At 53.2% G+C, this 27,841-nt stretch overlaps 1 protein-coding gene across 4 annotated transcripts; it reads left to right on the plus strand.

Annotated features, from left to right (window-relative positions):
- Window positions 1-27,621, plus strand: zgc:92140 (DUF4612 domain-containing protein). 4 transcript variants are annotated; one of them, XM_069194372.1, is made up of 7 exons: window positions 1-215; window positions 305-418; window positions 17,308-17,446; window positions 22,044-22,132; window positions 25,596-25,666; window positions 26,222-26,282; window positions 26,397-27,621. In XM_069194372.1, the coding sequence occupies exons 3-7, from the start codon at window positions 17,356-17,358 to the stop codon at window positions 26,436-26,438; spliced, it is 354 nt and encodes a 117-aa protein (XP_069050473.1). In that variant the 5' UTR covers window positions 1-215; window positions 305-418; window positions 17,308-17,355; the 3' UTR covers window positions 26,439-27,621. The 4 variants fall into 4 exon arrangements, with proteins under 4 accessions (XP_069050473.1, XP_069050472.1, XP_069050474.1 ...); XM_069194371.1 differs by having other exon boundaries at window positions 1-418; XM_069194373.1 differs by lacking the exon at window positions 305-418.
- Window positions 27,622-27,841: the final 220 nt, after the last annotated feature.

A 27,841-nucleotide genomic window follows, 5' to 3' on the forward strand; every position in this document is an offset into this window, starting at 1 on the left:
GCACGCTCGCCAGGCGCTGTGCTCGACTGCTCTGGCCTGGCTGTTGTCCACGCAGGGAGCGAGAGTCTCGGCGTGGCCGTGCTCGATTGCTGGGGTCTGGCCGCGGTGGATCAGGACGGAGCCGCAGTCCAGAGCTCGAGATCCCGCCCGTCTGTCCGCCGGAGGCTCACGAGCTGCGGGGAAGCCCGGACGAGCGGAACCGGCGGTACAGCGAGGTCAGCCCCGCTGCGGCGACTGTGTCCCGGCTCACGCTGTTACCAGTGCTGCTATTATTTGTCGGAAATCTGCTTTCCTTTTGTTGCAGTTTCTATTGTTATTTCCTGCCGGATTGATATCATCAGTTCGGGGCTTGTTGGATTGCGGTACACTCTTCACGGCTCTAGTTTGGTCTGAAGAAACGCTCGTGGAATAAGTTTGGGTGAGATTTCGGGTTTTTTTTTCCTTAAGAGGGGGTGGAGAGGCAATGTAGCTCTCGAGTCCCAGTTGTGAAAAATGGGGATCGGGAGCCCAGTTTAGCGGAGAAATGTAGCTTGTTATTATGTGTTTCGTTTGTTCGGACCTGACCCGTCTTGTTGTGATATCTTCCTCGCCCCTTTCATTTTCTTGCGTGGCCGTGGAAGAAGGGGCGGGCGGGGGGCTACAACCTGGACACACTGTGGTGTAAGTGATTGGGTGAGCATTTAAGCACACCCAGACAGTGTGAAAAATGGAGCCCGGTGACACGGGGTCCCCGAATCCCAGCCTCTCATTGGCAGCGCCGCGCACATAAACACAACCAAACGCGCTGCCGGCCGGGGGTCTGTCCCGAGTGCTTTCTGCGGTCCCCACCGCTGTCTCTCGCCCGCCAGAGATTTGGGTAAATATGACGTTTATTAATTGGAACTGGGGGCGTGTGTGGTGCTGGAGAATTTTTCTCATCCTGTCTTGTCTGCTCCGTGTGTGTGTGAAACCGGTTCCGCAATAGTGGTGGTCCGTTAACGCCGTGGGGTGTGCATGGGCACGGGTTCGAGAGCTGCCCGCCCTACCTCGCTGTCTTCGGGATTCGGGGTCCAGATGTGGCCGGCCAGCTGCCGCCGCGGGGGCTCCGGCACGGGGTTGCACAGAGAGATCATCACAGGGCCATTGTCTGTGGGCGAAAATGCACACATCTGTATGCTTCTAACAAACGAGAGCGGGTGCGCTTGTGTGTGGCGTGATTGTAACGTTGTTTTTTTTTTTTGCCGGAATGTGACTGGTCCGACGCTCTTTCTCTGCTTTATCCTCCCTCCCCCGAGCCCCGCGGTACTGAGACAGCTGTGGTGACGCCCGAGGTGTGTACCTCGGTATTCAGAGGTGTAAGAGCGAGCCGGAGCAGGGGAGGTTCACGCTGGTGTGCGTTGGGCAGAGATACAGTCCAGGATCTGTGACTGTACTGCGTAAACAACTCCTCCAGACATCTCCAAATCACCATTGTGTCTCGCCTGTCAGCTCCCTGCTTCGCCTTTCACAGCCGGGGCTGTTGGCAGAAGAAGGACTGCGCTCGCTGGTCGTCTGACAGGCTGCGTATTTTTCGTTTATAATTACAGAAATATGAAGCGTGTCTCCGGCAGGGAGCAGAGCCTAAGCCGTCTCGTAATGCCGTTTTGGTTAAGTCGATAACATCTGCTAAACGGGATTCCGTTTCCAAGTGAACTCTGATGTTGCAACTAAAAAGCCAGCAGTGAGCCTAAAATTATCCAGCTCAGTCCTGGAGACGCGCATGTCTTTCAAAATAAACTCTGTCGCCTCTGCTTCGGAGGAAGGCGTTACAAGTGTATTTGAATTCGCACTCTCCATTAAAATACATCCATTAATGCGCTCGAGTGGCTCCGTCATAGGCATTCCAACGTGTTGACCAGAGCTCATCATACAACCATTCCCTTTAAAACAATCCCAGTTTCCGGTTAATAAAAAGCCCACGTACAAAAGTGTGTTTGCACTGCTCTTGCCGACGGGAGGATTTCGGATGTGCTGCGGCAGGTTAGGACACAGCCTAGGGTTGTTTGAGAGAGCTCTGACTCTCCTGGGGGAGGGGGTAGTTTGAGTCTGAGGGATACCCACTAAGACGGCTCTGACCACTGCCTACTGACCGGCCTAGACAGTGTTGACCCCAGAGCTTGGTTTGAGTCTGAGGGGATATAGTATGGTAGTAAAGTACCGGTGACCAAGAGGTTCCCAGTTCAAGCTCCAGCCCACCCAGTGCTCAGCTTATCTATACCTGCCTGTGCTCTGTCCTTCTTCTGAGATGTGAAGCACAGGCAGTGAGTGAGCCAGCAGCAGCAGTTACAGATGCACAGGTAGTGTCTGATAGATGGGGGGGCCCAGAGGAAAATAAACAGGAGTGAGGAGGACAGGCAGTGAAGGGCTTAATCTCTTCAGTCTTGGTAGGCAGGCCAGAAGGATTCTGCACCAGGACGAGACGCACACTGGCTCATTCTTGTGGTCTTACTCAGGAACAGAGGTACCCTGGGTAGCAGCTGAGTCGCTTTCCACCTTCGAACAGATCCTAGCGGTCTGGCGGGAAGGATCCACACGTGAGATGCCTGTTGCACTGGGGCGCACTGCCCCGCTGGCACAGGGGCTTGTGAGTTACCCTGCAGGAAGCCCAGCGTGGCGGAGAAATGCATTTTTGCCAGTTGAGAATGTTCTGAGGTCTGTATAAGAGTTTGGAGGCATAAAAATGTTTCTTCTTCAACTGGAAGAAGTGCCCGGTGATGAATTTCTTGTTGGGCCGCACGTTTCCATAACATCTAGAGAGCAGATAATTCACTCCAACTCCCTGTGTTGGAGCTGTTCTGTGGATTGGCAGCTAAATGAGAAGATAGACTGACAGACTTTGATATAATGACTTAGATCTTCAGCTGTACCTACTCTTTGAGGAGCTATAAATAGGTTCACGCTGCGTGCACCCAGAAATCTCTATCTTCGCCTGCTTCCTTTTCCTCCGGCTTCTCTCCTTCTTCCCTGAACCCTCCCTCTTTCCTCTCCACTCTACTCTCTGTTGTCTCTTGCAACCTGCAACACGGCCCTTTGCATCTGTTTCTTGTTACAGCAGCGAAAAAAGACAGAGCAGATCCGAGTGTAGTTACTGTCTGAGATTGAATTTGCTATTTATAGCTGCCCTCTCTCCCTCCATCCTCATCTCTCCCTTTCCCCTCTCCCCCTCTGTGTTGTGCTGGGTTTTTGGATGCTGCTGGGTTAGGTGAAATATGGCCTAATTTGGAGGTGATGCAATGTGGGAGTGACATCACTCACTGAAGAAGGTTGCCATGGTTATTGGACTTTAAGGAGGGAGGGAGGGGCCTGGGTTGAGGGGGGGGGGTCTGTGTGTGTATTGGGGGTAATGTGGGCTGGTAGTTGTATGTGTTCTGGGATGCCTGAGTGTGTGTGTCAGTGCATGTGTAATAGACATTGATTATGCATGTATGCTTGTTACATTGGCTGATGGCACACGGGTAGAGGCGATAGCCAATACTATTAATGCCTCCCGGCCCATGTCACTCTCGCACTGCATCACCTCTGAGGTAGGCTGGGTTTCATCTAACACAAAAGCCCATCTCGGAACAGAGGGAGAAAGAGCAGGGCAGGTGAGAGGAGAGTTTGAAGCAGGACATTTTGCCATCTAGCAAAGCAGTAGCCATTGATTCTCCATATTCGGAAAAGACCACTCTTTAGTTGCACTGTTTGTGCTGTAGGGGTGTTTGTGTTTTTCGATTGTTGGCAACTTATTCAGAAGCCGAGTAGCGCAGCTGGAGCTGCTAGGGTGTCTGCTGCTGGCAGATCTGCTGATTGCTCTCCGGCAGCTGTAGGGAAAAACAGGTGTGCTGCTTCCTGAATCCCGAAGAAAGAGAAGATGGATGTCCGGATCAGTTTGGGATCAAACACTATGTATGTGCATAAAAACAAAACAAAAGCAGCCCCCACCTTAAAAAAAAAAAGGGTCCTAAACCGGTGATCTGCAGCTCGCGCGACGTGGGTATTTCTGGAAGAATCCCAACAGCTGGACCGAATCTGTCAAAATGGCTACAAAATCCTGTTGCTGAGAAAGTAAAGGAGCACCGCAAGATCGCGGCGCCGGTGAATCCCACGTTCAGGGAGGTGCGCTCCATTAATCACCAGTACAGCCGCGCCGCTGCTGGGTGCAGGCTGTCAGAGGAAGTCAGACACGGCCGCCTGTTCCGGGAGTCCTGGGAGCCCCGTCGTCTAACAAGGCAGCTCTGCCTGAGGACCTGCAAGCTCGAGGCACCGGTCCCAGCTGCAGGTCATGCCCGAGCCACTGTCTGGGAACACGACCAGGGAGATCGGTGCCAGAGAGCCTGAGCTGAGGCGGCTGACTTGAGCCAGAGAGCAGGCAGGCTCCTCGCAAACGCCACCAAAGTCCCAGCTCATGTTGCCCATGACTTTGGAGTAAACGACCTGCCTTCCATCCATCTTTAACCTCTTCACCCTGTTCAAGGTTGTGGAGGAGCCAGAGCCTATCCCAGCAAGCAACGGGCTCAAGGCAGGGTACATCCTGGATGGGACACCAGTCCATCACAGGGCACACATGGACACAGACACGCCCTCCCACCAGGGTCAGTTCTCCCAGAAGCCAGTTAACCTACCGGCAGGTCTTTGGACTGTGGGAGGAAAACGGCAGCACCCGGGGGAAACCTGTGTGAACGGGAGGAGAGCATGCAAACTCCACGCAGACAGCATCCAGGTCTGGAACTGAACCCAGGGCCCCAGCGCCGTGAGGCAGCAGCGCTCCCTCACACGTTCCACCCGATGGCAAGTTCAAAGCCCTTGGAAACGAGCTGAGGTGTAGGACCGGACCAGCGGCTGTCACAGGGGTCCCGTCTGCACCGCGTGCCGGTGGGCAGGGGGAATGTTCATCCGTCACCGCAGCACTGGGCTGAAGAAGGCGTCGCACGCTCTCGCACGCTCTCGCACGCTCTCGCATGCTCCTCTGTGGCTATCCCCCTCCTGACCACACGCATGGGCCTGAGTGAGGCGGTCATGGTCAGTTTGGCACAAGGATTTACAGAGAAATGCCAAAACAAAGAAAGTATGCGAGGGGAGATACACCAGGAGCGAAGTAATAACAATTCCTTACACTCGTAAAGCAATTTTCTGGACACACCACTCCACCGCAACCAGTGTGCAGCCCCACCTGGATGATGTGACAGCAGCCATAGTGCACCAGTATGCTCACCACACACCAGCTATCAGTGGGGAGGAGAGCAGAGTAATGAAGCCAATTCAGAGATGGGGATTATTAGAAGGCTGTGATTAGAATAGGCCTCGGGGAAATGTGCCCAGGACACCATGGTTACACCCCTACTCTTTTAGAGAAACACCCTGGGATTTTTAATGACCACAGAGAGTCAGAACCTCGGTTTATGTCATCCAAAGGACTAGCACCTTTTACAGTATAGTGTCCCTGTCACTATGCTGGAGCATTAGGACCCATACAGACTGCAGGGTGAGCACCCCCTACTAACACCACTTCCAGCAGCAACCTTTCCCAGGAGGTCTCCCATCCAGGTACTGGCCAGGCTCACACTGCTGAGCTTAAGTGGGCTGCCAGCTGTGGGCTGCAGGGCGATATAGCTGCTGGCCAAAGAGACTTCAAGGGCAGATCAAAGCAGCAGAGGACCAGGTAACTTATACCTCAATGCCAGGAGTATTAGGAACAAAATACAAGACATGGAAGCTACTGCATGGGTGATTGTGTAGTTGGCATTGTAGGAATGGGGCAAACAGCGATGGTCAACAGTGTAACATCAGTGGACAGCGACTCAAGAGAGACAAGAAGATGGAAGATGAGGAATTGTGACATTATACATCCAAAATCATATTCTGGCACAGGAACCTAATGTAGAGGAATCAAGTGTCTCCGACCTGGGAAAACCACAATCGGGAGATACAGTTCTAGAGTTGCTACTGACTGACAAATTCAGATGATGCTTACAATGAAACTGGAGCTGTGTGGGCGTGCAGAGGTTAGATGAAGTGGGTATCATGGGAGATGGGAGTTTTTCCCACGTGGACTGAGGAAAAGCCATGAGGGACATCAGCTGATGGCGTGGAAGTTTCATCCAAGCACCGGCCTGAGGGGGGAATATCTGCTATCCGATCCAGTCCTTTGTTTAGAAATGAGAGAGTTTAAGAGCAGGAGAGCAGGCCAGGATGGATACGAAGCCACTGGATGGTAACTTGACAAAGCGCAGAACCGCTTCATTCCAGGAACAAACTAATAAGAAGCAGTGTGCCAGATGGTTTAATAAACCATTTAGGAAATATACAGTATAAGGACAACGAGCGCACTGTATCAGATCATTTAAAAATAACAAGATCCAGTTGAAGAAAAGAAATAGCCTATTTGGATATGTGTCTTTTTGGATATTTTTGGATACCTGTGCAATTTATTATATTAGCTTGAATATTGAATTTAGAGTGTTACTGCTTTGCACTGGTAAAAGAATGGTAAAGTGTTTCAGTGCTATTAATGGGAAAGCTAAGGACAGTGAATGAGAGAATGCCAAGGGTTTTAGATGAATGTCTTACTCAGAATTTCAATGACGGAGCAGGCAACGTGCCTCAGGCTGAGGAAAAATTCCTGTTTTAATTTTAGCATTGAAGAGGCAGAAGTGTTACTGGTAGGAGAAGCACTTGAGATGAATCTCCAGGGTCTGAAAGTATTCTGCCGCTTGTTCACAAGGAAACGGGGAGATGTCATCCGGCAAACTCTCCCAGCGGTCTCTCGAGATGGGTGATGCCCACAGACGGGGGGAAGTGAACATCTCCTCTGTCACGCCCCTCCGTATGAAATTCAGTCCAGTGAGCTGCTTCGCGCGCAGCCCTGAAACAAGGGTGGAGAGGGGGAATTCTGAGAGCAGGTGCAGAGAAGGTAGCAAGGCTTTACACCAAGAGATGGTGGGGGTCTGGAGTGAATTCTCCAGCTGCACGTTCTGCGGTGAATTGGAGAACATCTGGATGAGACTGTGGGCAGAGACTGTGTGAGCAAGACGCATATGTACCTCTGGTCTGTGACCTCTAATCTTCCGAATGTTTTCTTGCCAAGAGAAACTCCACACCTGTGTTTCTGATAGTGGTGAACGTGACAGGGCTCGGCTTCGCTCTCTCTCCGAAACTGATATGTTAGATGAGCAAAAATTAGCATGATAAAACACCATCCTTTTAATGTAAATGGCTTCTTTTTTTAATATGTTAATTTAAAACCTGTTAACTAACCCGCGCGTCTGAGTGCTGTCCAATTTGCAATTTGTTTTTCACCTGCTGGGGACTAATAGCGTCACCACAATGGTTTGAGACGGCTGCAATCTGAAGTGTTAGGTTTTGACGTCTCTCTTTTGTACAGATCTTGATAGCCTGGCAGGAAAGACTGTGAAGAAGCATCTCTCTCCCGATTCACTGAAGTGATGAGGCTGCAGCAGTTTGAGGATTAGCACAATTTAATGTGGATGGAAAATCAATTAAGAGTAATAAATGGAAATGAAGAAGTCCCCTACCTGCCTTGCCTGGGCAGATAATGCACTCCGCAGCTTCAAGAAAACGAGCTCCAGGAAGTGCTTGGGTGCTTGGGGATGGGCACTCCGAGTGCCCACGGAGCCCTGGAGGGCCCTGGAGGGCTGTGGACCGGTCCGAGCCACAGTGCACGCCTCCTGAGCACTGTCGGAGCCGGCGGGTATATCCTTGAACGTGCTGGATCTACAGTATAGCTGAGACGCGCAACTGTGCCAGGCAGCGGTGCCCCCTGGCATCTGGGGCCCAGAGGGCATCGCTCTGCAGACAGCAGAGACTGTGGGGGGGGAGGGGGGCACGCCCACGCCCTCTTCCCTAACTGGTCCAGGAGACACAAGTTTATTGTCAGGTTTATCTGAGTATGATACAATGCTTACTTGTGTGTTTTCCTTAGATAAGTGGCATAACATTGACATAAAAGAATGACATCACAGTTCTTGAAGACAGGAACATGGTAGCAGCTATCATTTTAACCATTATCATTTATTTAGATCGCAGCGGTGTGCAAACTTCAAGCAGTGGCAGTAGTTTGAGTTCAGTGCAAAACCAGAGGGGTTGTAAGTGGAGATTGAAGGATTTCAGAGGTGACCTTTAGGAGTCTTATGGTTTTCGGCAGGCCTCTCAGGATTTTCAGGAAACGGGCAGAACTCGGTGTTTGATACACTGCAGTTCCTACCTGTCTGCACGTAATTGGTGACCTATTAAGAGTCGTTTAGGCAGCTGCAGGGGGAACAATATCTTATTAAATCAGCTGAGGACAGAGAGACTAAACAGAATTGCAAGATGTCTCGGTGGCTGTGTGCCTCCAGCAGGCTGGCTTTTTTCAAACCAAGGACTGAGCGCAGGAAGCACTTGACGAGAGACCTGACAGAACAGCCGAGGGGAGAAGGGATGGCTTCGTCACGGCAACAGGGGCGCAGGGAGATGTGAGACTCTGGAGCGCCCCCTAGAGCACGTGTGAGAGGGCCGGCCGGGCGCTCCGGACTGAAGGGGCAGGGGCCGGGGAGTCTGGCTGCTGGGCTCAGTGTGCAGCTGGAGTTGTGTGGCGTGTCGATTGCATGGTGTCGAGCAGGGAGGAGGTCGTAGCAAGGAAAATGACTTTTGACATCTTCACCGTCTGAAAGTGCCGGCGCTGTTTGGCCCTGCGCTGGTTTGGTTTCGGAGGAGTTTAGCTGTCAGTTGAGCTCTCTCTCGGTGCTGTACCTACTGAGCACTGCTGTTTGAGCTCTCTCTCTCGGTGCTGTACTTACTGAGCACTGCTGTTTGAGCTCTCTCTCGGTGCTGTACCTACTGAGCACTGCCGTTTGAGCTCTCTCTCTCGGTGCTGTACCTACTGAGCACTGCCGTTTGAGCTCTCTCTCTCGGTGCTGTACCTACTGAGCACTGCCGTTTGAGCTCTCTCTCTCGGTGCTGTACCTACTGAGCACTGCTGTTTGAGCTCTCTCTCTCGGTGCTGTACTTACTGAGCACTGCTGTTTGAGCTCTCTCTCTCGGTGCTGTACTTACTGAGCACTGCCGTTTGAGCTCGCTCTCTCGGTGCTGTACCTACTGAGCACTGCTGTTTGAGCTCTCGCTCTCGGTGCTGTACCTACTGAGCACTGCTGTTTGAGCTCTCGCTCTCGGTGCTGTACCTACTGAGCACTGCTGTTTGAGCTCTCGCTCTCGGTGCTGTACCTACTGAGCACTGCTGTTTGAGCTCTCGCTCTCGGTGCTGTACCTACTGAGCACTGCTGTTTGAGCTCTCGCTCTCGTGCTGTACCTACTGAGCACTGCTGTTTGAGCTCTCGCTCTCGGTGCTGTACCTACTGAGCACTGCTGTTTGAGCTCTCGCTCTCGGTGCTGTACCTACTGAGCACTGCTGTTTGAGCTCTCGCTCTCGGTGCTGTACCTACTGAGCACTGCTGTTTGAGCTCTCGCTCTCGGTGCTGTACTTACTGAGCACTGCTGTTTGAGCTCTCTCTCGGTGCTGTACCTACTGAGCACTGCTGTTTGAGCTCTCGCTCTCGGTGCTGTACCTACTGAGCACTGCTGTTTGAGCTCTCTCTCTCGGTGCTGTACTTACTGAGCACTGCTGTTTGAGCTCTCTCTCGGTGCTGTACTTACTGAGCACTGCTGTTTGAGCTCTCTCTCGGTGCTGTACTTACTGAGCACTGCCGTTTGAGCTCTCTCTCTCGGTGCTGTACCTACTGAGCACTGCCGTTTGAGCTCTCTCTCTCGGTGCTGTACCTACTGAGCACTGCCGTTTGAGCTCTCTCTCTCGGTGCTGTACCTACTGAGCACTGCCGTTTGAGCTCTCTCTCTCGGTGCTGTACCTACTGAGCACTGCTGTTTGAGCTCTCTCTCTCGGTGCTGTACCTACTGAGCACTGCTGTTTGAGCTCTCTCTCTCGGTGCTGTACCTACTGAGCACTGCCGTTTGAGCTCTCTCTCGGTGCTGTACCTACTGAGCACTGCTGTTTGAGCTCTCTCTCTCGGTGCTGTACTTACTGAGCACTGCTGTTTGAGCTCTCTCTCTCGGTGCTGTACCTACTGAGCACTGCTGTTTGAGCTCTCTCTCTCGGTGCTGTACTTACTGAGCACTGCTGTTTGAGCTCTCTCTCTCGGTGCTGTACTTACTGAGCACTGCCGTTTGAGCTCGCTCTCAGTGGACATTTTCTGGATGACCTCATTTAGCTGATCAGTAACTGTGTCAGGCCGCAGCTGTGATTAAACCATTGTCTGAGCACTGACAGCCACAGAGACTGTCGCTCCGTGTCACCGAGCGCAATGTGAAATGTATTGCTCTAATTGGAAAAAGCCAGTATAGGTTGTAAATATTGCAGAACAATATTTTAGGGTTTAAAACGAATTCAACCTTCTCCAAACGTTCCTACCATTGCCATGTGTAAACAGTTGCGGTCTTCACTGGGTCGATACCATCGTGACACAACACAACACCAGGCATGAAAGAGAGCAGGCACAAACCCAGCAGTGCTGGTCATCGCGAGCCCATGTGCGAGCCACGTTGATGTGATAGTGTTTCAGGAGAGGCGGGCCATCCTCCTGTGTGCAGCAAAGCCCATTAATTGCTCTTGAGCTCTGTATTCTCAGGTGGAGCTCCCTCTTGTTCCGCGCGGCTTAGAAATGCTACTTCGCGATGAGCTCTGCTGCCCCCCTCATCCTCCGACTAGCAGGGTCTGACTAGTACCGGAGCTGCTCTGCAAGCCCAGCCCCTGGTACCTGGGGTGGGGGGATTGTGAGTGATGACTGTGCATCCAGCAGCGCACAAGGGCCCCCCTGTAGGCCACCAGTTCAGGAAGACCCGTCTCGCCCGGCTTCTGCCTCGGCGCAGTTCGCTCCCCTCTGGACCGCTGGTGTTCTGCGTGTCGGCGAAACTCTTCGCAACCCCTCGGCTTTTCTGCCCTCGATGGGGGAGAGCCGGGGGCGAGGCGAGGCGGTCAGTGTGCCCCAGGGTGCCGAGATGCCCGCTGCGCTTCCCTGCCTGGGGTGCATTGGAAATCGTTCACCGTGCCTGTCTCTTCATGGCAGGAGGGATTTCCCTGGAAGGCAGGCCGTTGCCGAGGGTGTGTGTGCGCGCGGGAGAAGCAGCAGGGGTATTCGGGGGTCCGGCTGCAGGGCGAACTGGGTGCTCCGTCTTTGCGAGGGTGCCTGTCCGAGGGGTGTGCTGTCAGAGCCCGTCTCCATCATTTTTTTTTTCCCCCCGGTTTCCTCCTTGCAGGCTGTCGATGGGGACCGCTCTCCCGCGCCCTGGGGGGGCACGCGTGTGCCGACTGCGTCTCGGAAGCGATCTGCCTCTGCCCGGCTCTCTCCTTGTTGGGGGGAGGGGGGGGTTGTCCTCAGACGCCCTCCAGTGTCAATCGTCTTGACTTTGCCTGCCTCTCCGGCCCTTTTCCTCTCTTCCCGGGAGCTGGCAGGCTGTCCAGCGCTCCGGCCCGGATGTGTGGCGCCTGGAGTGCTCTGGTTCTCTTCAGGCTGGTGTTAGTCTCCGAATGGATTGCCGCTGTCCTTGCCAGGCTGGATCCCAGTCATCCAGTAGATCTTGCCCATCGGTATAGCTGCAGCGTGCCGTAGTAGATAGTCCCCAGCTGATCGAGCGTTTGTGTTCCGTGTACAGCCGTGCAGGGCTCAGATTCTGGAAGAGTGCACGTGCAGGCGTGCCCGCTCACCACTGTGAAAGTGCACCCTGCCTGGCGCGCTTGCCTGATGACTTCACCTCGTGTCCTCCGTCCTGCACACGAGCGCAATACGACCGTCATGCTGACTGGTGCCTCCCGGTATCGATTTAGTATAGTTCAGGAAGTCGAACACGACAATTGTGGCGACACACCCGTGCTGATCGTACAGCTGAGCTCGCCACTGGTTACAAAAGACATCAAAAGGCTTCGGCTGTAGAAGTTGTAGACAGAATTATTAATAACACGGAACATAAGAGGCTTGACACCAGATGGGCCAGCTGGCATCTTGCACTGTAGCTTGTTTGGCTGCTCATGTCAAACTGATCTAAGGATCTCATCCCACTTTTTATTGAAAGAAAGCAGGGTATGGCCTTTACTCCGCATGTGAAGAAGTGCCTCCTGACCTCGGTTTCAAATGTACTTCCCTGTAGTTTCCACCGGTGACATCTGGTTTGTGTTTCACTGTTTATCACCAAGTTATTCACCAGTTTATCAAGTGTAAAGGCCTTCATGTTTAATGGTCAGTAATCTCTTATGGATATGTTGGAACACTTACTCATTCTAGCAACCGATGATTAAAATACTGTAGTGAATTAAGATGCGAGAACCAGAATTTATGTTCAGCTGTATAAATCCCTGTGGATGGGGTTAAGTTTTTCTGCAAAAATCCATTCTTCAAATCCAGAACCCTTTTCTAGGAAAGAGCAATCTTGTTACTCACAGATCAGTGGTGTAAAGTCATTCAATTTACATTCTGGTCACTCTTAATAGGCTTTACCCAGTTCGTTTTCAGCGGCAGCTGGTCTCTCGTAGCAACCTGCAAATGGTGCAGGTCCTGCAGAAAATTCGGCACAGGCAGCGTGTTGCATCGCGCAGCAAAGGGTTTCTGCGCTCTCACTGCGCAGACATGCAGATATCTGCGCAGCTGAAGAGTGCTGTGCTCTTTAACACTCATTCTGCCCTGCAGCTAAATGGACTGCCTAGTAAGTTCATCATAAAACCCATTAATTAGATATCCAGGGTGTGTTCTAAATTGTCTTCGGCCTGATTGTAACTTCATTCAATCTAAGTGCAAGAGTGCTTTCTATACCATTTGGCACGTCTGATGACGTGTAGTCCCGAAAAATCAACAGTTCATTTTTTTTCCATTTGCTACTATGGAGCAAAAGCTATTTTTGTCATGTCCTGGCTTCCCCATTTGATATGAATCTGTGGCTGACTGACAAGGGAACTGTCTGTCTACTGATTTCCCAGTGTGAACTGAGTCACGCGCCAGGCACTTTAAATCTCTAGAAAGGCATGTTACACCGAAGTAAATAACTGCACTATATATAGACTTCTTCTTAACGAAGCAGCCAATGCCGGTGTCCAGACGTTTAGTAGTTTGTATTTTATGTGCATTTTAAGTCTCCATGCATCTGCTGCCTCCTGCTTTCATCTGTAATTGATATCGATTGAGTTCTGCTCTGAGCAGCGTTGAAGAACATGGAATTTACATCCCCGTCTTGCATGCTAAGATGAGAGAGGCCACTGTGTATGCACGAGATTGCACAGGCTTCCCTTTTCTGCACAAAAATTGCTGGGTTTTATTGCTCTCCATAATTTTCAGTTTATGACGGGTTTATATGATACTTTCTATAGCTGGGTGAAAAGTAACACTTTGAAGTTTTTATCATTGGCAAACGGTACTTCTGACATATGAGTGTTTCAATTCCAGCTACAGTTATTTCTGTATGTGCTGTGGCGTATTTTCCATTTGATTTCTTGGCATTAAGGGACAATCTGGCACATCTCTAGGAGTCTTGCTTTGGGGGACAACATCCTGTCTCGCACATCTTGACCCTTGACGTCCAGCTCGCCCGAGTCGAGCTCCTCGGGCAGCAGATTCCGGCTGGTCCGCGGGGTGGCCCCCCCCCGGTCCCACGCTGCAGGAGGAACGCGCCGGAGGGGTGGGGGGTGGGGGGGTGATTGGCGGAGCGAGAGAGCGGCATTCCCACCCCCTCTTCCTGTCTGCGCGAGCGAGTGGGTGAGCGGCCCGTGGGAGAGGCAGAGGAAGTGAGTCAGGGGTGAGCAGGAGCTTGTGTTCTAGAATAAACAATCCCCCCGCCCGCCTCCATAGCCAGCGGGTCTTAATATGGATCTTGTGTTGTCGCACCTGGATTAAAAAACAGGGAGCGGTCAGGCCCTCGCTCTCTGGAATTGTCACGGATTCCTTTACCCCACACGGGGGGATTAAGGGCATGGCACCCCCATCCCCTGACGGAGAGTGTGACCCCGTTGTGAGCAGCCCCCGACTGCACACACCCCACCGCCACTCCTGAACACCAACCCCCCCCCACCAGGGTTTCAGATTCAAGCACCGCGGTGCGTGGCTGGGGCCTGTGTGTTGGTGTCTGTCTGTGGTGTCCGCACAAGCACGGCCCTCTGCAGGGCTGCAGGAAGCCACCTGTCCGGTCTGGCCTGTCCCCCTGCCACTCACTCGCTGTTCTCCCCGGGCACCGCAGGACCCGACAGCACCACTGCCTGCGAGCCTGGGAAAATCCACAGTCCGGCAGCGACGTCCGGCCAACACGATGCGTTTGCTCTAAAACGACAGAAGGGCTTGTGACGTGACATACAGGAGGGGGTGCTCTGTCTCGTGGCTGCTATTCAGTCTGGTCCCCCGTTCTTGATTCTAACCAAGTGTGACTTCTGCCTGCAGCAGCTTCGCCGCCAGCGCAGAGAGAAACGAAATCGTTAGAGAGGCGCGCAGTGTCTCCTGCGTGCTGCAAACAGAGATGCGGGTGGACCTGCTTTGAGGCTGTGCAGGCGCAGCTCGTGAGAAAGAACAGTGTCGCCCGTCTCCTAAACAAGAAGGCTTAAACCGCGCAGACTGGGGGAGGCGTGCGTCGTGGAAGGTTCTGGCTGTTGTCGCGAAATCGTTCATCAGTTCTGCTTGAACAGCTCGTTCTCTCTTACTCGTGCTTGTGATCCTCCTGTTCGTGCTGGAACGGCGTGGCCATGCTGTGTTTCTGGAGACGCCAAGTGAGACGCGGCTTAGCAGACTTTCTAACAAAAGCAACCCAAGCCTCTGATTCCTTTCAGTCGTGCATTGCCAGCCTGCTGTCGAGTCGCTTACAATAGGGCAGTATTTTCCCAGTGGACATGAAGGGCAGAGAACAAAGCTCAGTAACTTCCTCAGAGAACCCTGTCTGAGCTGGTGGCACAGCTCGAGGATGTGAACCAGGAACCTTCACCTCACACGCCCTCTGCACACGCTCGCCCCGCCACAGCCCTCTGCTGATGGTTGACGCAGAGTCACGGCTCCCTGCCTTTGACAGACTGGAACCCAGAGATCCTCCACGCTCAGCAAAAATTGGCCCCGACGCCAGAGCGCAGAGCTTCAGAAAGTCAAGCTGACCTCTTCGGGGCTGATACTGTTACACCGCAGGACGCCGGGCCCCGAGACTGCTTACTCACTCTGCAGCAGTCCAGCCAGGGGATCGTCTTCTCTGGGACCATTGCTCGTGCTCCGTCTTATTCCCAGGACGTCTCTCCTGCTGGACGCTCCTCCTGGGCCAGCGCTGTCCCCCTGTGCTCGATGGCTGTGAAAGTAGTGGTGCCTCGGGGAGATCATGCCAAGCAGGCAAGGCTCTGCAGTGCAGATGGGCCTTTACCTGTTGAACCTGTTTATTCTAAAAAAGAGATCTGGGGTTCGATAGTGGCACGCGCTGGATCCGGAGCTCTGTTTCCAATCATCCTCAAGTCTCTGTTTATGTCTGTGATCTTTTCCTGAAGTTTTTTCTGTGGTTGTCACAGTGGCCCATCTTTTAATCTACAGGCTGTAAGGAGAAATTAGACAGCATGCAGGTGTTCCAAAGACGAGCTCAAGGTGATCTGTGTGAGCCCTGCATGATCACATTCACCTTTCGGCTGAGCTAGAAGTAGCGGGTTTGCTAGGTTCAAAAGTCGCGGGCAGCCTGACCCCTCAGGCGCACGAAGTAGCCCGTTCCCTGAGCAGAGGACCGCTGGAGCCGCAGCAGGAGCGCAGACTGTTCGGATATCCGCCCGCTCAGCAGCTTCGCTCCCAGTCTGCAGAGCAGCCGGGTCGCATGAAGTCATCCGCTAAATACAGCCAGCGCGCGGGCTGGCGGTCACACCCCGCGTACTGCTCCCGTCCTGCTAATTCAGGGAACTGGCGTGACCTGGTGCTCCCGCTGCTGGACAGTGCCAGCCCTGGGTTAAACGCCGGTCCGCAGAGAGGGGATCAGAGCGCACGGCCTACACTCGGGGGGCGTCGCTGTGTCCGCAGGTCCGGCCCCAGATCCGTTTTCTGGGCTCAGGTCTTCGGAGCTCTTTGTGCGCCGTCATGACAGATGGGGCGAGCAGCTTGTACTGCGCTTTGTTTCCTGCAAGACGAACTCCCAGCCTGTGTTTGTGGCTAGCTCTGTGCAGGCAGAGCTCATCATTTTGAACCGTTGTGCTTTGAAAAGTCGTGCTGTTAGGAATGGAGATTTTCCACCTTCTGGCTTGTTCAAGTGGTATTTGCATAGGAGTGCCGATGGCTGTTATAGGTTGTTATTGGCTGTCTGATAGGGACAGTGTCGCAGACGTGGTATTGGTGTGCTGTTAGTGTAGCAGCTCAGGACTCAATCCTCTTCTCAGTGTGGCCTCCTGTGGCATCTGTGTTGCCACCTTGCTTTAGAACCGTGGCCATTCGGAAGCTGGTTGGAACTGCTTTCGGAGAGAGAACAGGTGTAAGATGGGCTCTTAGATGCACAACGTGGGGTGGGGGTGCGTCTCTGACTGCCGCTAGCAGAGCTCAAGGATGGAGACGCAGCGCGATTTGCTCTTGGGAGAGAAAAGCCGTTTCTCAGCATCAAAGACTGCCCCGCCCCCCCTCCCCCTCTCCAGCACTCGCTCTGGGCGCTTTTGAAGTGGAAAGTGCCCTGCCTACAGCTCCTGCCTGGCTGCCGTGCCACGGGCAGGACAAAGAGCCAGGTGTGGATGAAGCAGAGCAGACGGCGATCCCCCCTCTCTCTATCAATTTAATTCAATTCAATTCAATTCAAGATGCTTTCTTGGCATGACCAATGGGTGAAATCAGTATTGCCAAAGCAAAACAAATACAATTAACAGAAAATAAAAATCTACAGACATTTGCAATAAAGATGCAATCGTAAGATATTTACATATAAACACATGGAGCATTATTGGGAGACAGGCTCACTGTTCCTCAGGCTGTGATAGGAGATCACATACAGGGCTACCAGTTTCAACTGAGTTCCCTCCTCGCTCCCCCAGTAGGATCAGTAGTTGTTGTGATTCTGGCAGGTGTGGGAATTCTGGGAATAGATTTGTAAATTTAGGGAAGAATGTTTCTCTAATCCCCGAATATTTGTCACAGTGCAGTAGGAAGTGCACCCTTGTCTTTGCTTCTTCAGTGCACAGCCTGTCCTCTCTGGGCAGCTGGGTCTGCCTGTGTCGCCCAGTTTCTATGGCCAGGCTGTGGTAACTGAGCCGTGGTCTCTCTCTGGGGATCGGGGCAGGATTAACCCAGAGTCCATGCCGTCTTCCCTAAACCGTGCATGTCCTCCCTCTCTCCACAGGTGTCCGTGTCCGTGCGATGCGCGGGGGCGGGGAGTGTTAGCGAGGCGATGGGCTGCACCTCCGCCAAGCAGGTGTCGGCCGTGCCCAGCGAGGAGGAGGGCCGGGGCAAGGCCTACAGCAATGGGGACCTCTTCACTGGTGAGCCCCTGACACATTACTGATGCACCACCGTGCCGAGACACTGACATCCAGAGATATCGACATGCTGACAGCCTTGCTTTGCTGCACTGTGATGCACCAGTGTAACGGCACTAGTAGGAACACCCTGGTATGTACACACGGGCACACTGAGGGCTGAGTTCACTGCACTGTTTCTCACTGTTACAAAGGAGAACAAACTTTTGATGTTTCAACATGGCCTGTTAGTAAGAGCAATGCAGAGGGAGGGGAGAGAGAACAGGTGTCTGATACACTGCTGTGCATCAGAGAGGGAGAGAGAGAACAACAGAGTGTGCAAATAACAGCCTCAGTTAAAATGATATGGCCGATCCGGCAAACCGGGTGAGATTAGGGATTAAGGATTAGAGATGATCAGGGATGCTCTAAATTGTGCTGCCTGGGATTGAAAGGGTGACATGCCGCCAGAAGACAGATGACAGGAGGCCACACTGTCACTTCTGATCACACAGTGTTTTGATCATTAGCAGCATAGCAGAAAAGAGTTAGCTACTGTTCCTATTCTTATTATTCCTTTACGCACGGCACTTGACAGCTGAGCATTCAATAGCAAAGTGCAGTGCTGCAGTGAAACAATAAGCACAGGGTAAACTGTGTTCTGAGGCTCTGCAGGCTCTTGCAGACCTGTCCCTGCTGTTGAATCACATGTTCTGACCCTGGAAATCTCCCTTGTAAAGTGTTACCATGGACAGTCTGCAGATTGTTTTTCGGGTTTGCCATGGATCTTATTTACTTTTCCACTGCTCTCCAAGATTTACTATATGTCTGTGTTTTACCCGGCATACACCATGATTTCAGTGTGTCTTTACGAGGATGGGGTTTCATTAAAATAGAAAAGGGTTGTATAATCCCATGTTAAAAAAATAATTTAGTTTTTAATGTCCTACTTGTAAACGTTCTCGCAAGGCGCTGCGTACGTCAGGAGGTGAAACTGAAACGTCCTCAGGGCTTAGGCAGGGCCAGTGTCTGCTCTTTCTGTCAAGAGGTAGGGTTTCGGGAAAGCAGACTGTGAGTGTGGAATGCAGCAGTCCAAATGTATTCATTAATCAAGAAAAACAGGAGGAGAAAGAAAGCACTGTCTAGAAAGATTAAAAAGAACAGGCTCCTGCTAAAACAGACGTAACATGAATTGCAGGCACAGGTGAAAAAATCTAAATCACAGAAGCCAAGAGAGAGTAAAAGAACAGTGGAAGGGTAAACAGTGTCTCAGAGATAAAGATGGGCCATCATTAAGTTATGACTGGAAAATCTAATGTATTCAGGTGTTTAACAAGGAAGAATTCAACAAACCTAGTTTAAGATAACAAATCCCCAGGGCCTGATGTTTTTCTAAAGAGGTACTTGAGAAACACAAGAGAGAAGTAGGTACAGACTTATGTAGAGGTATAGCCTCCAAACTGCAGGACACAGCTTAAACTCAGTGTGATGTGAAATGTAAATGGTCAGATACAGTAGATCTGCTGCCACCTCTGTTCTGAGGCTGTTGTGCTTTCAGCTGTCTGTGTTTCTCAGGGTGGAGGATAATATTGGTCTCTGTGCCTCCAATGTCTCCATCCCTTAATATGAGTGTGGTTTCGAATAAGAGGGACTCCCTGTGACTGTTCTGCTTGCTTGATTGTTACCAGCTCTTTCCCAAGACAGAATCCAGCCATCCGTCAGACAGGATGCCAATGAATGTTTCCCTGCTACTGCGAGTGCAGTTTCCTTTCCAGCTTTGTCCTCCAGTTAGTTCAGCTTGACTTTGTTTCATCCTGCGCTCCTCTTCAGCTGTTTGTACTGTTGGGGAAGACCTTATTGTACTGGCTTTAGACCCTGTTATCGACGTGCCTTCTGAAGCGCACTTCCTCTCCCCTGATCGTTTTCCCCCATTGATCCGTGAGACCACTTTATCCCACTGTATCATCAGCATCTTCCATCAGAATTTCTGTTTCCTTCACTGTCTCTCTGGTCCAGTTCCCTCCAGAGCTTTGGTGCACCATGGATGCTAACCTTGGAAATTCTCAGAGAAGGAAGAAATACCAGTACGTAACCAGTATATAGATCCATCCGTGAGGCAGGAGAGAGAGGGAACTGTTGACCTTAATACCGCGGATTAGCCCAGACAGGCTTCACACACTGCACAGCGCCTCTCCCTGTCTGTCTTTGTCAGTTTTGTTCAGTTCGCAGTGGTTTTACCGGCAGGATGAAGCAAGCGCAGTGTTTTTCCACAGCCCTGTAGAATCACACATCAGTAAGAGCAGGTAGCCTTCTCTGCTCTCAGGAGCAGGAAGCCAGAGAGCTGCTAGCTGTCCCTTGCCTGCACAATCACAGGAAACCCTGACCTTGTTGACAAATGGAGGAAGAGAGAGGGAGGGGTGTGATTTCCTAGAGAAAATTGACTGCATTGACCTACCCTCTCTCGGTCTGGCTGACGGGTTTATATATTTGTTCACACAACAAATACTTTTATGATCACGGTATTTTATTAACTATAGGCTGAACACTGCACTGTTGCACACTGCACCACCCCCACACCAGCACTGCACTCGCTGTTCTGAACCGGTACCATCACTGTGGTATCACTGCACTTTTCCACACCATCACCACGACGTCACCGGACGGTTCCACTCCATCACCACACCAGCTCCATCGCCACGGCATCACTGCACTGTGCCGCTCCATCGCCACGGCATCACTGCACTGTGCCGCTCCGTCGCCACGGCGTCACCGCCACTGTGCCGCTCCGTCGCCACGGCGTCACCGCCACTGTGCCGCTCCGTCGCCACGGCGTCACCGCCACTGTGCCGCTCCGTCGCCACGGCGTCACCGCCACTGTGCTGCTCCATCACCACACCAGCACCATCACCACGGCGTCACCGCCACTGTTCCACTCCACCCCCGGTGTCAGAAGAACAAAAGCTTCAGGTATCTGTAAACCCTGTGAAAGAGCCGTTCTGAAAAAGAGCAAGCCGCAGCCCTGGAGCCCCAGCTGCGTGGCTGTGCAGGCCTGCCCCAGAGTGCGGAGCGTGCCAGCGTGCCGTCTGCTCAGCCCAGGCATGTTTACATTCCTCAGGCAGCGTTTCCAACCCCTCCTCCACTGCTCCCCATCCCGCTCCGAACAGCAGAGAGCAGGGCTGGGCGGCAGAGGAGAGAAGAGCAGAGGAGAGAAGTGTGGCATATCATGCTTTTTTTATATTCGATCGCTTTGTAGTGAGCTCTGGCATACTAACAGTCCTTCTGTCTGCTTAAACTTTTGTCTCCTCACTCCTTGTCCCTCTCATTTCATGCTCCCTCTCTTCCTTCCTCTCCCGCTCCTTAAAACTTTCTCCTCTCCCTCCCTAAGAGAGCTGTAATTACAACATCTAAATATAGAGCTGAGATCTCAGCTCCTCTGTCAGGCGTCTGTCAGGGCATCTGCTCGGCTGAGTGTGTGTGTGCGAGAGGGAGTGCGCGTCTGCGGACATGTTCCTGCACGTTTGTGTGCGTGTGCACCACCGAGTGGCAGCGTGGGCATGCAGGGAGGGGCAGTATGGGAGCAGGCCAGAGTAAACATTCGGGGTGGGGTGTCAGATAGAGGGGCAGATAGGCCCGAGAAGGCCAGAGTGTAAGGAGGAGTGCGTGTTTGTCTGGTCAAAGGAGCCTGACGGAGTCTGTGGGGGCCCTCCTTCTGTAAATAACACCGACGCCCCTAGCGCGCCCCTCACCTTCCCCTTTATAGCGCAGATCAGCTGACTGGTCGCTGGGAAGCACAACCCCAGAGTGCCAAAGCAGGTCGTCATCAGGGCGTCACCTGACCTGTTCCTGTAAACCAGCGAGCTCACCTGACTTCCTCTTCCTCCTGCTGGTGCGCTCCGGCAGACACGCCCCTCGTTTCAGGGGGTTCAGAATGACAGCGTGGAGGGTTGCTGGTTAGGGGATGAGAGCGAGTTTAGGGGTGAGAGCGAGAGGGGGGTTTAGGGGTTTTGGGGGTGAGAGCGAGGAGGGTGTCGGTGGTTGGGGGTGAGAGCGAGGGGGGTCGTCAGTGGATTGGGGGGGGTGAGAGCGAGGGGGGTCGTCAGTGGTTGGGGGGGGTGAGATTGAGAGTGAGGGGGGGTCGTCAGTGGTTGGGGGGGGTCCCTGGTTGGGGGATAGCATACTGTGATTGTGGAAGGAGGATCTGGGAGGATGGAGCCCAGACGGTTAGTAATAAGGTGAGTAATTAGGAGGGTGAGGGTGGGGTTTGTGGTCATGAGAATGGACTGTAAGACCGCACTAATGGAATGTGCCCCCCTAAGAAAGAATGGGGCACCCCAGCTCTGAGGGGTTTGCCTGCAGTACCAACCCCCTTACTGCTCCACCCTTAGGTTTTGTTGTTTCAAACACTTGTAACTGAGGAGGATGTCTCTCTCTGCTGAAATGCAGTTTTTCTCCTTTTCCAAGCAACTTTGTTTCCTCGTCGAGCCCAGATGAATTTTGAAAGTTTGGATCTGCCTCCTCAGGAGTGTACCTGGTTTCGGACTGAGGATGCACAGTGCTCTGGGGCCCAGGTGCACAGATTTACCCGTCTAGGGCATCACTGTGCCTGTTTCTCTCTCCGCAGATGAGTACAAGATGAAGGGCGTGGAGGAGGTGAAGTACATGCGGGCAGGAGAGGAGGACAGAGTCAGCGCCCGGAACCAGGAGAACCTGGTCAGTCAGCACTGACCTGCATGCTGGCCACACACTGACCCACACACACACACTGACCCACACACACACACACACATCGCTGCACTGACAGCTCACACACACACTGACCCACACACACACACACATCGCTGCACTGACAGCTCACACACACACTGACCCACACACACACATCCCTGCACTGACAGCTCACACACACACTGACCCACACACACACACACATCGCTGCACTGACAGCTCACACACACACTGACCCACACACACACACACACATCGCTGCACTGACAGCTCACACACACACTGACCCACACACACACACACACATCCCTGCACTGACAGCTCACACACACACTGACCCACACACACACACACATCGCTGCACTGACAGCTCACACACACACTGACCCACACACACACACACACACATCGCTGCACTGACAGCTCACACACACACTGACCCACACACACATCGCTGCACTGAGAGCTCACACACACACTGACCCACACACACACACTGACCCACACACACACACATCGCTGCACTGACAGCTCACACAGACACTGACCCACACACACACACACATCGCTGCACTGACAGCTCACACACACACTGACCCACACACACACACACATACATCGCTGCACTGACAGCTCACACACACACTGACCCACACACACACATCCCTGCACTGACAGCTCACACACACACTGACCCACACACACACATCCCTGCACTGACAGCTCACACACACACTGACCCACACACACATCGCTGCACTGAGAGCTCACACACACACTGACCCACACACACACATCCCTGCACTGACAGCTCACACACACACTGACCCACACACACATCGCTGCACTGAGAGCTCACACACACACCGACCCACACACACCTCGCTGCACTGACAGCTCACACACACACTGACCCACACACACACACATCGCTGCACTGACAGCTCACACACACACTGACCCACACACACACACACATCGCTGCACTGACAGCTCACACACACACTGACCCACACACACACACATCGCTGCACTGACAGCTCACACACACACTGACCCACACACACACACATCGCTGCACTGACTGCTCACACACACACTGACCCACACACACACACATCGCTGCACTGACTGCTCACACACACACTGACCCACACACACACACATCGCTGCACTGACAGCTCACACACACACTGACCCACACACACACACACACATCGCTGCACTGACAGCTCACACACACACTGACCCACACACACACACACATCGCTGCACTGACTGCTCACACACACACTGACCCACACACACACATCGCTGCACTGACAGCTCACACACACACTGACCCACACACACACATCCCTGCACTGACAGCTCACACACACACTGACCCACACACACACACATCGCTGCACTGACTGCTCACACACACACTGACCCACACACACACACACACATCGCTGCACTGACAGCTCACACACACACTGACCCACACACACACACACACACATCGCTGCACTGACAGCTCACACACACACTGACCCACACACACACACACACATCGCTGCACTGACAGCTCACACACACACTGACCCACACACAGACATCGCTGCACTGACAGCTCACACACACACTGACCCACACACACACATCCCTGCACTGACCCACACACACACACTGACCCACACACACACATCGCTGCACTGGCAGCTCACACACACACTGACCCACACACACACCTCGCTGCACTGACAGCTCACACACACACACACACTGACCCACACACACACACATCACTGCACTGACAGCTCACACACACACTGACCCACACACACACACATCACTGCACTGACAGCTCACACACACACTGACCCACACACACACACATCGCTGCACTGACAGCTCACACACACACTGACCCACACACACACACATCGCTGCACTGACAGCTCACACACACACTGACCCACACACACACACATCGCTGCACTGACAGCTCACACACACACTGACCCACACACACACACATCGCTGCACTGACAGCTCACACACACACTGACCCACACACACACACATCGCTGCACTGACAGCTCACACACACACTGACCCACACACACACATCCCTGCACTGACAGCTCACACACACACTGACCCACACACACACATCGCTGCACTGACAGCTCACACACACACTGACCCACACACAGACATCGCTGCACTGACAGCTCACACACACACACTGACCCACACACACACATCCCTGCACTGACAGCTCACACACACACACTGACCCACACACACACATCGCTGCACTGACTGCTCACACACACACTGACCCACACACACACATCGCTGCACTGACTGCTCACACACACACTGACCCACACACACACACTGACCCACACACACACACTCATCGCTGCACTGACAGCTCACACACACACTGACCCACACACACACACACATCGCTGCACTGACAGCTCACACACACACTGACCCACACACACACACACACATCGCTGCACTGACAGCTCACACACACACTGACCCACACACACAGACAGAAGCTGTGTTCCTGTCTCTGTGGGAACTTCCCTCTGACTCTCACTGTCTCTGCCGTGCTGAAATGGGACTCCACACAGGGCGTGTAGACACCAGACAAACCCCGGTTACGCACCTTCAGGTTTAGAAAATGCCGTTCAGTGTAAAGGGGAGCGTGCCACTGTGTCTGCGAAGGTTGCGTGCGTATCGGTGCACACAGCTCTGCGCGAGCAGGTACAGACACGCAGCTCCTGCTGCTGCTGCCTGGGGAATGCGGAGAGAATTTAACCCTTCGTCCTCAGCCAGCGCTGCCACGCAGGGCGCCACGACGGGAGCAGAAAGGGCTACCTCTCTCTGCTGACTGCCGGCCCTGTGCCAGGAGCAGGTCAGCCCGCAGTGACCCCACACGAACACAGACGCGCGGTACCGACTGACATGCGTGTTGCTTCACGTCTTGGTGTCCGCCTGTTGTGGGGCTACACCAAGGGATTGAAGCACAGGCGCACAGTGTCGGGGACGAATCTCGCAACCAAAAGCACCCAGACGGCATATTCGCAATCGGCAGTCGGGAAACGCGTTCAGAAATGTGTTATTTTGCATGCAGAGTCAACGGTAAATCTAATCAAATACTGGAAATCACACCCCTTTTTAGAACTCTGCAATGCTTCAGTTTGCTTTTTAAACCCTGAAACATCCTCTGGCCTGCACCTACATTTCAGCGTGTAAAGCATTTAGGTCATTCAGTGTGCAAAGTGTCCCTAGGAGGCACTAGAGTAGTGCGTACAGTGTACAGTATATTTTTGTGTTCAGTGCAGACGTGTACAGTTTTTGTGTACAATGTGTGCACAGTGTGCGTCTGTGCACCGTGTTTTTGTGCAGTGTGTAATGTGTGTAACGGTGTGTGTTCAAGGAGAAGAGCGCGGCGTCATTCAGAGGCAAGCAGCACAAGGAAACAGCAGGAGCCAACGTTGCCAGAACCAAGTGAGTGTCCAGCAGTCTCCAAACATCTTCGAACCAGATTTAGCACAGGAGTCCAGGTGTACGTTGGGTTGTGTGTGTGTGTGTGTGTAAGGACTGTACTGATGTGTGTGGGCACAATGGTGTGTGTGTGTAAGGACTGTACTGATGTGTGTGGGCACAATGGTGTGTGTGTGTAAGGACTGTACTGATGTGTGTGGGCATAATGGTGTGTGTGTGTAAGGACTGTACTGATGTGTGTGGGCACAATGGTGTGTGTGTGTGTAAAGAGTGTACTGATGTGTGTGGGCACAAAGGTGTGTGTGTGTATAAAGGCTGTACTGAGGTGTGGGAGCACACCGGTGTGTGTGTGTGTAAAGGCTGTACTGAGGTATGGGAACACACCGGTGTGTGTGTGTGAGGACTGTACTGATATGTGAGTGTGTGTGAGGGCTGTACTGATGTGTGTGTGTGTGTGTGTGTGTAAGCATGCTTGTGTTCATCTGTGTTTATAACGGTCAAGCTGAAAACTTCTCTTTCTTGCTTCCCTCTCCTCGTACTTCCCTGTCCCTGTGTCAGTATCCACACGTCCGAGAGCCAGCAGGAGTTCTTCAGGATGCTGGATGAGAAGATCGAGAAGGTAGGAGAGGGAGGGCTGGCGTGGCGCAGTGGAAGAGAAGAGACCGGGGTAGAAAGTGCTAGTCTGGATCTCCGCTGAGACCGCAGTGCGGCTGACACTGCCTTTCTCCTCCAGGGCCGGGACTACTGCTCTGAGGAAGAGGAGGATGTGACATAGCACAACGGCCCCCCCCCCCCCGGCCCCCCCAGTTCCCCCCCTCCCAGCATGTGCGAGTGCGAGGAAGAGTGTGCGAGCGGACGAGAGTGAGTGTGAGTATGGCTACTGTACATACTGACTTTCCAAGGGCCAGGAACGGCCCCCCCGGACCCCCCCATCCGAACCACGCCCCCTCCCCCAGCCCCAGAGGATGAAGAGCAGCACACGGGCGGACGGACAGAGTGACTGTACTGCAGCGGCCCGCTCCGCTCCCCAGAGGGGCTCGGACTCCTCGGACTCGTGTTCCCACGCTCCGGAAGGGCAGAGGGAGAGGATGGGGAGAGCAGCACAGAGGAGGACAGCGGCCGCCAGCCCCCCCTCCGAGCAGAAGCGCAGAGACGCCCCCCTGGCTGAGCTCGCCTTCTCCGAGGCCCATTCCCACAGGAGAGCACAGGAGAGAGGGAGCCCTCTCTCCTCCTCCCCGTCCGCACACGGAGAGCCACAGGAGAAGAGGAGCGGAGGAGGCCGGGGGGTGTGCTGGCGGACAGGATGTGACCCCCCAGACGGACAGAGAGAGGGGGGCAGGAGAGGAGAAGGAGAAAGAGACAAGGTGGGGCGCGGTCACTCTGGGTCTGTGGACTCCTGCCTTCAGAGAAACTCGTTTTATTTTGGAATTCTTTTCGAATGTTTATTATTATTATTATTATTTCTTGTTCTTTTCAGCTTCTCTTGCAGAACTGGCTCCCCCTGCAGATCAAAGGTTGAAAGGTCAGGGCTCCTGTGCCCTTGTGGTGTGTCTCAACTCCAACCCTGACCACCTGAGACCCCACCCCCTCCTCCACGCACACACACATGGGCAAAAACACGTGCACACGCGGCCACACACACACTCAACAGGGCTCTCTCCAGGACTCCACTCCCAACAGGACAGCATTGAATCGGCTGCCCCCTGCATGCTCCAGGGACAGGTTTAGAACCCGGTTAGTACCCCTCACACCCCCTCCCCCTGGGTGAAGGACACACAGCCCCTGTCGCCCCCCTCTGACGCCCTGGAGGATGATGGGAGTGGGGGTCTACTCCAAGTGTGGCAGTGGGATTTGAGACACAGCTCTGGTCTTGCTTTTGTCTTCATGGTGACTGGATTTTTTTCTCTGTTAAATATTTTTTTTCTATTAAAATAAAAAAAACACAGGAGCTGTTTGTACCTCGGAGTCCTTGGTCTGATTACCGACGTCTGCACACAACTAAGAGCTTGTCCCTCTGCCTGCGTCTCTGTGTTCCCATGTTCGTGTCCCTGCCCGTGTCTCTCTGCCTGTGTCCCCAATTAGTGTGTCCCTGCCCGTGTCTGCACGTCTCCCCACGTTCGTGTCCCTCTGGCCTGTCTCTGTCCATTTCTCCGTTCCCGACGCTATTCCTGACCAGGA

This window comes from Lepisosteus oculatus, chromosome 9 (assembly GCF_040954835.1).
Source record: "Lepisosteus oculatus isolate fLepOcu1 chromosome 9, fLepOcu1.hap2, whole genome shotgun sequence".
Classification (NCBI taxonomy): Eukaryota; Metazoa; Chordata; class Actinopteri; order Semionotiformes; family Lepisosteidae; genus Lepisosteus; species Lepisosteus oculatus.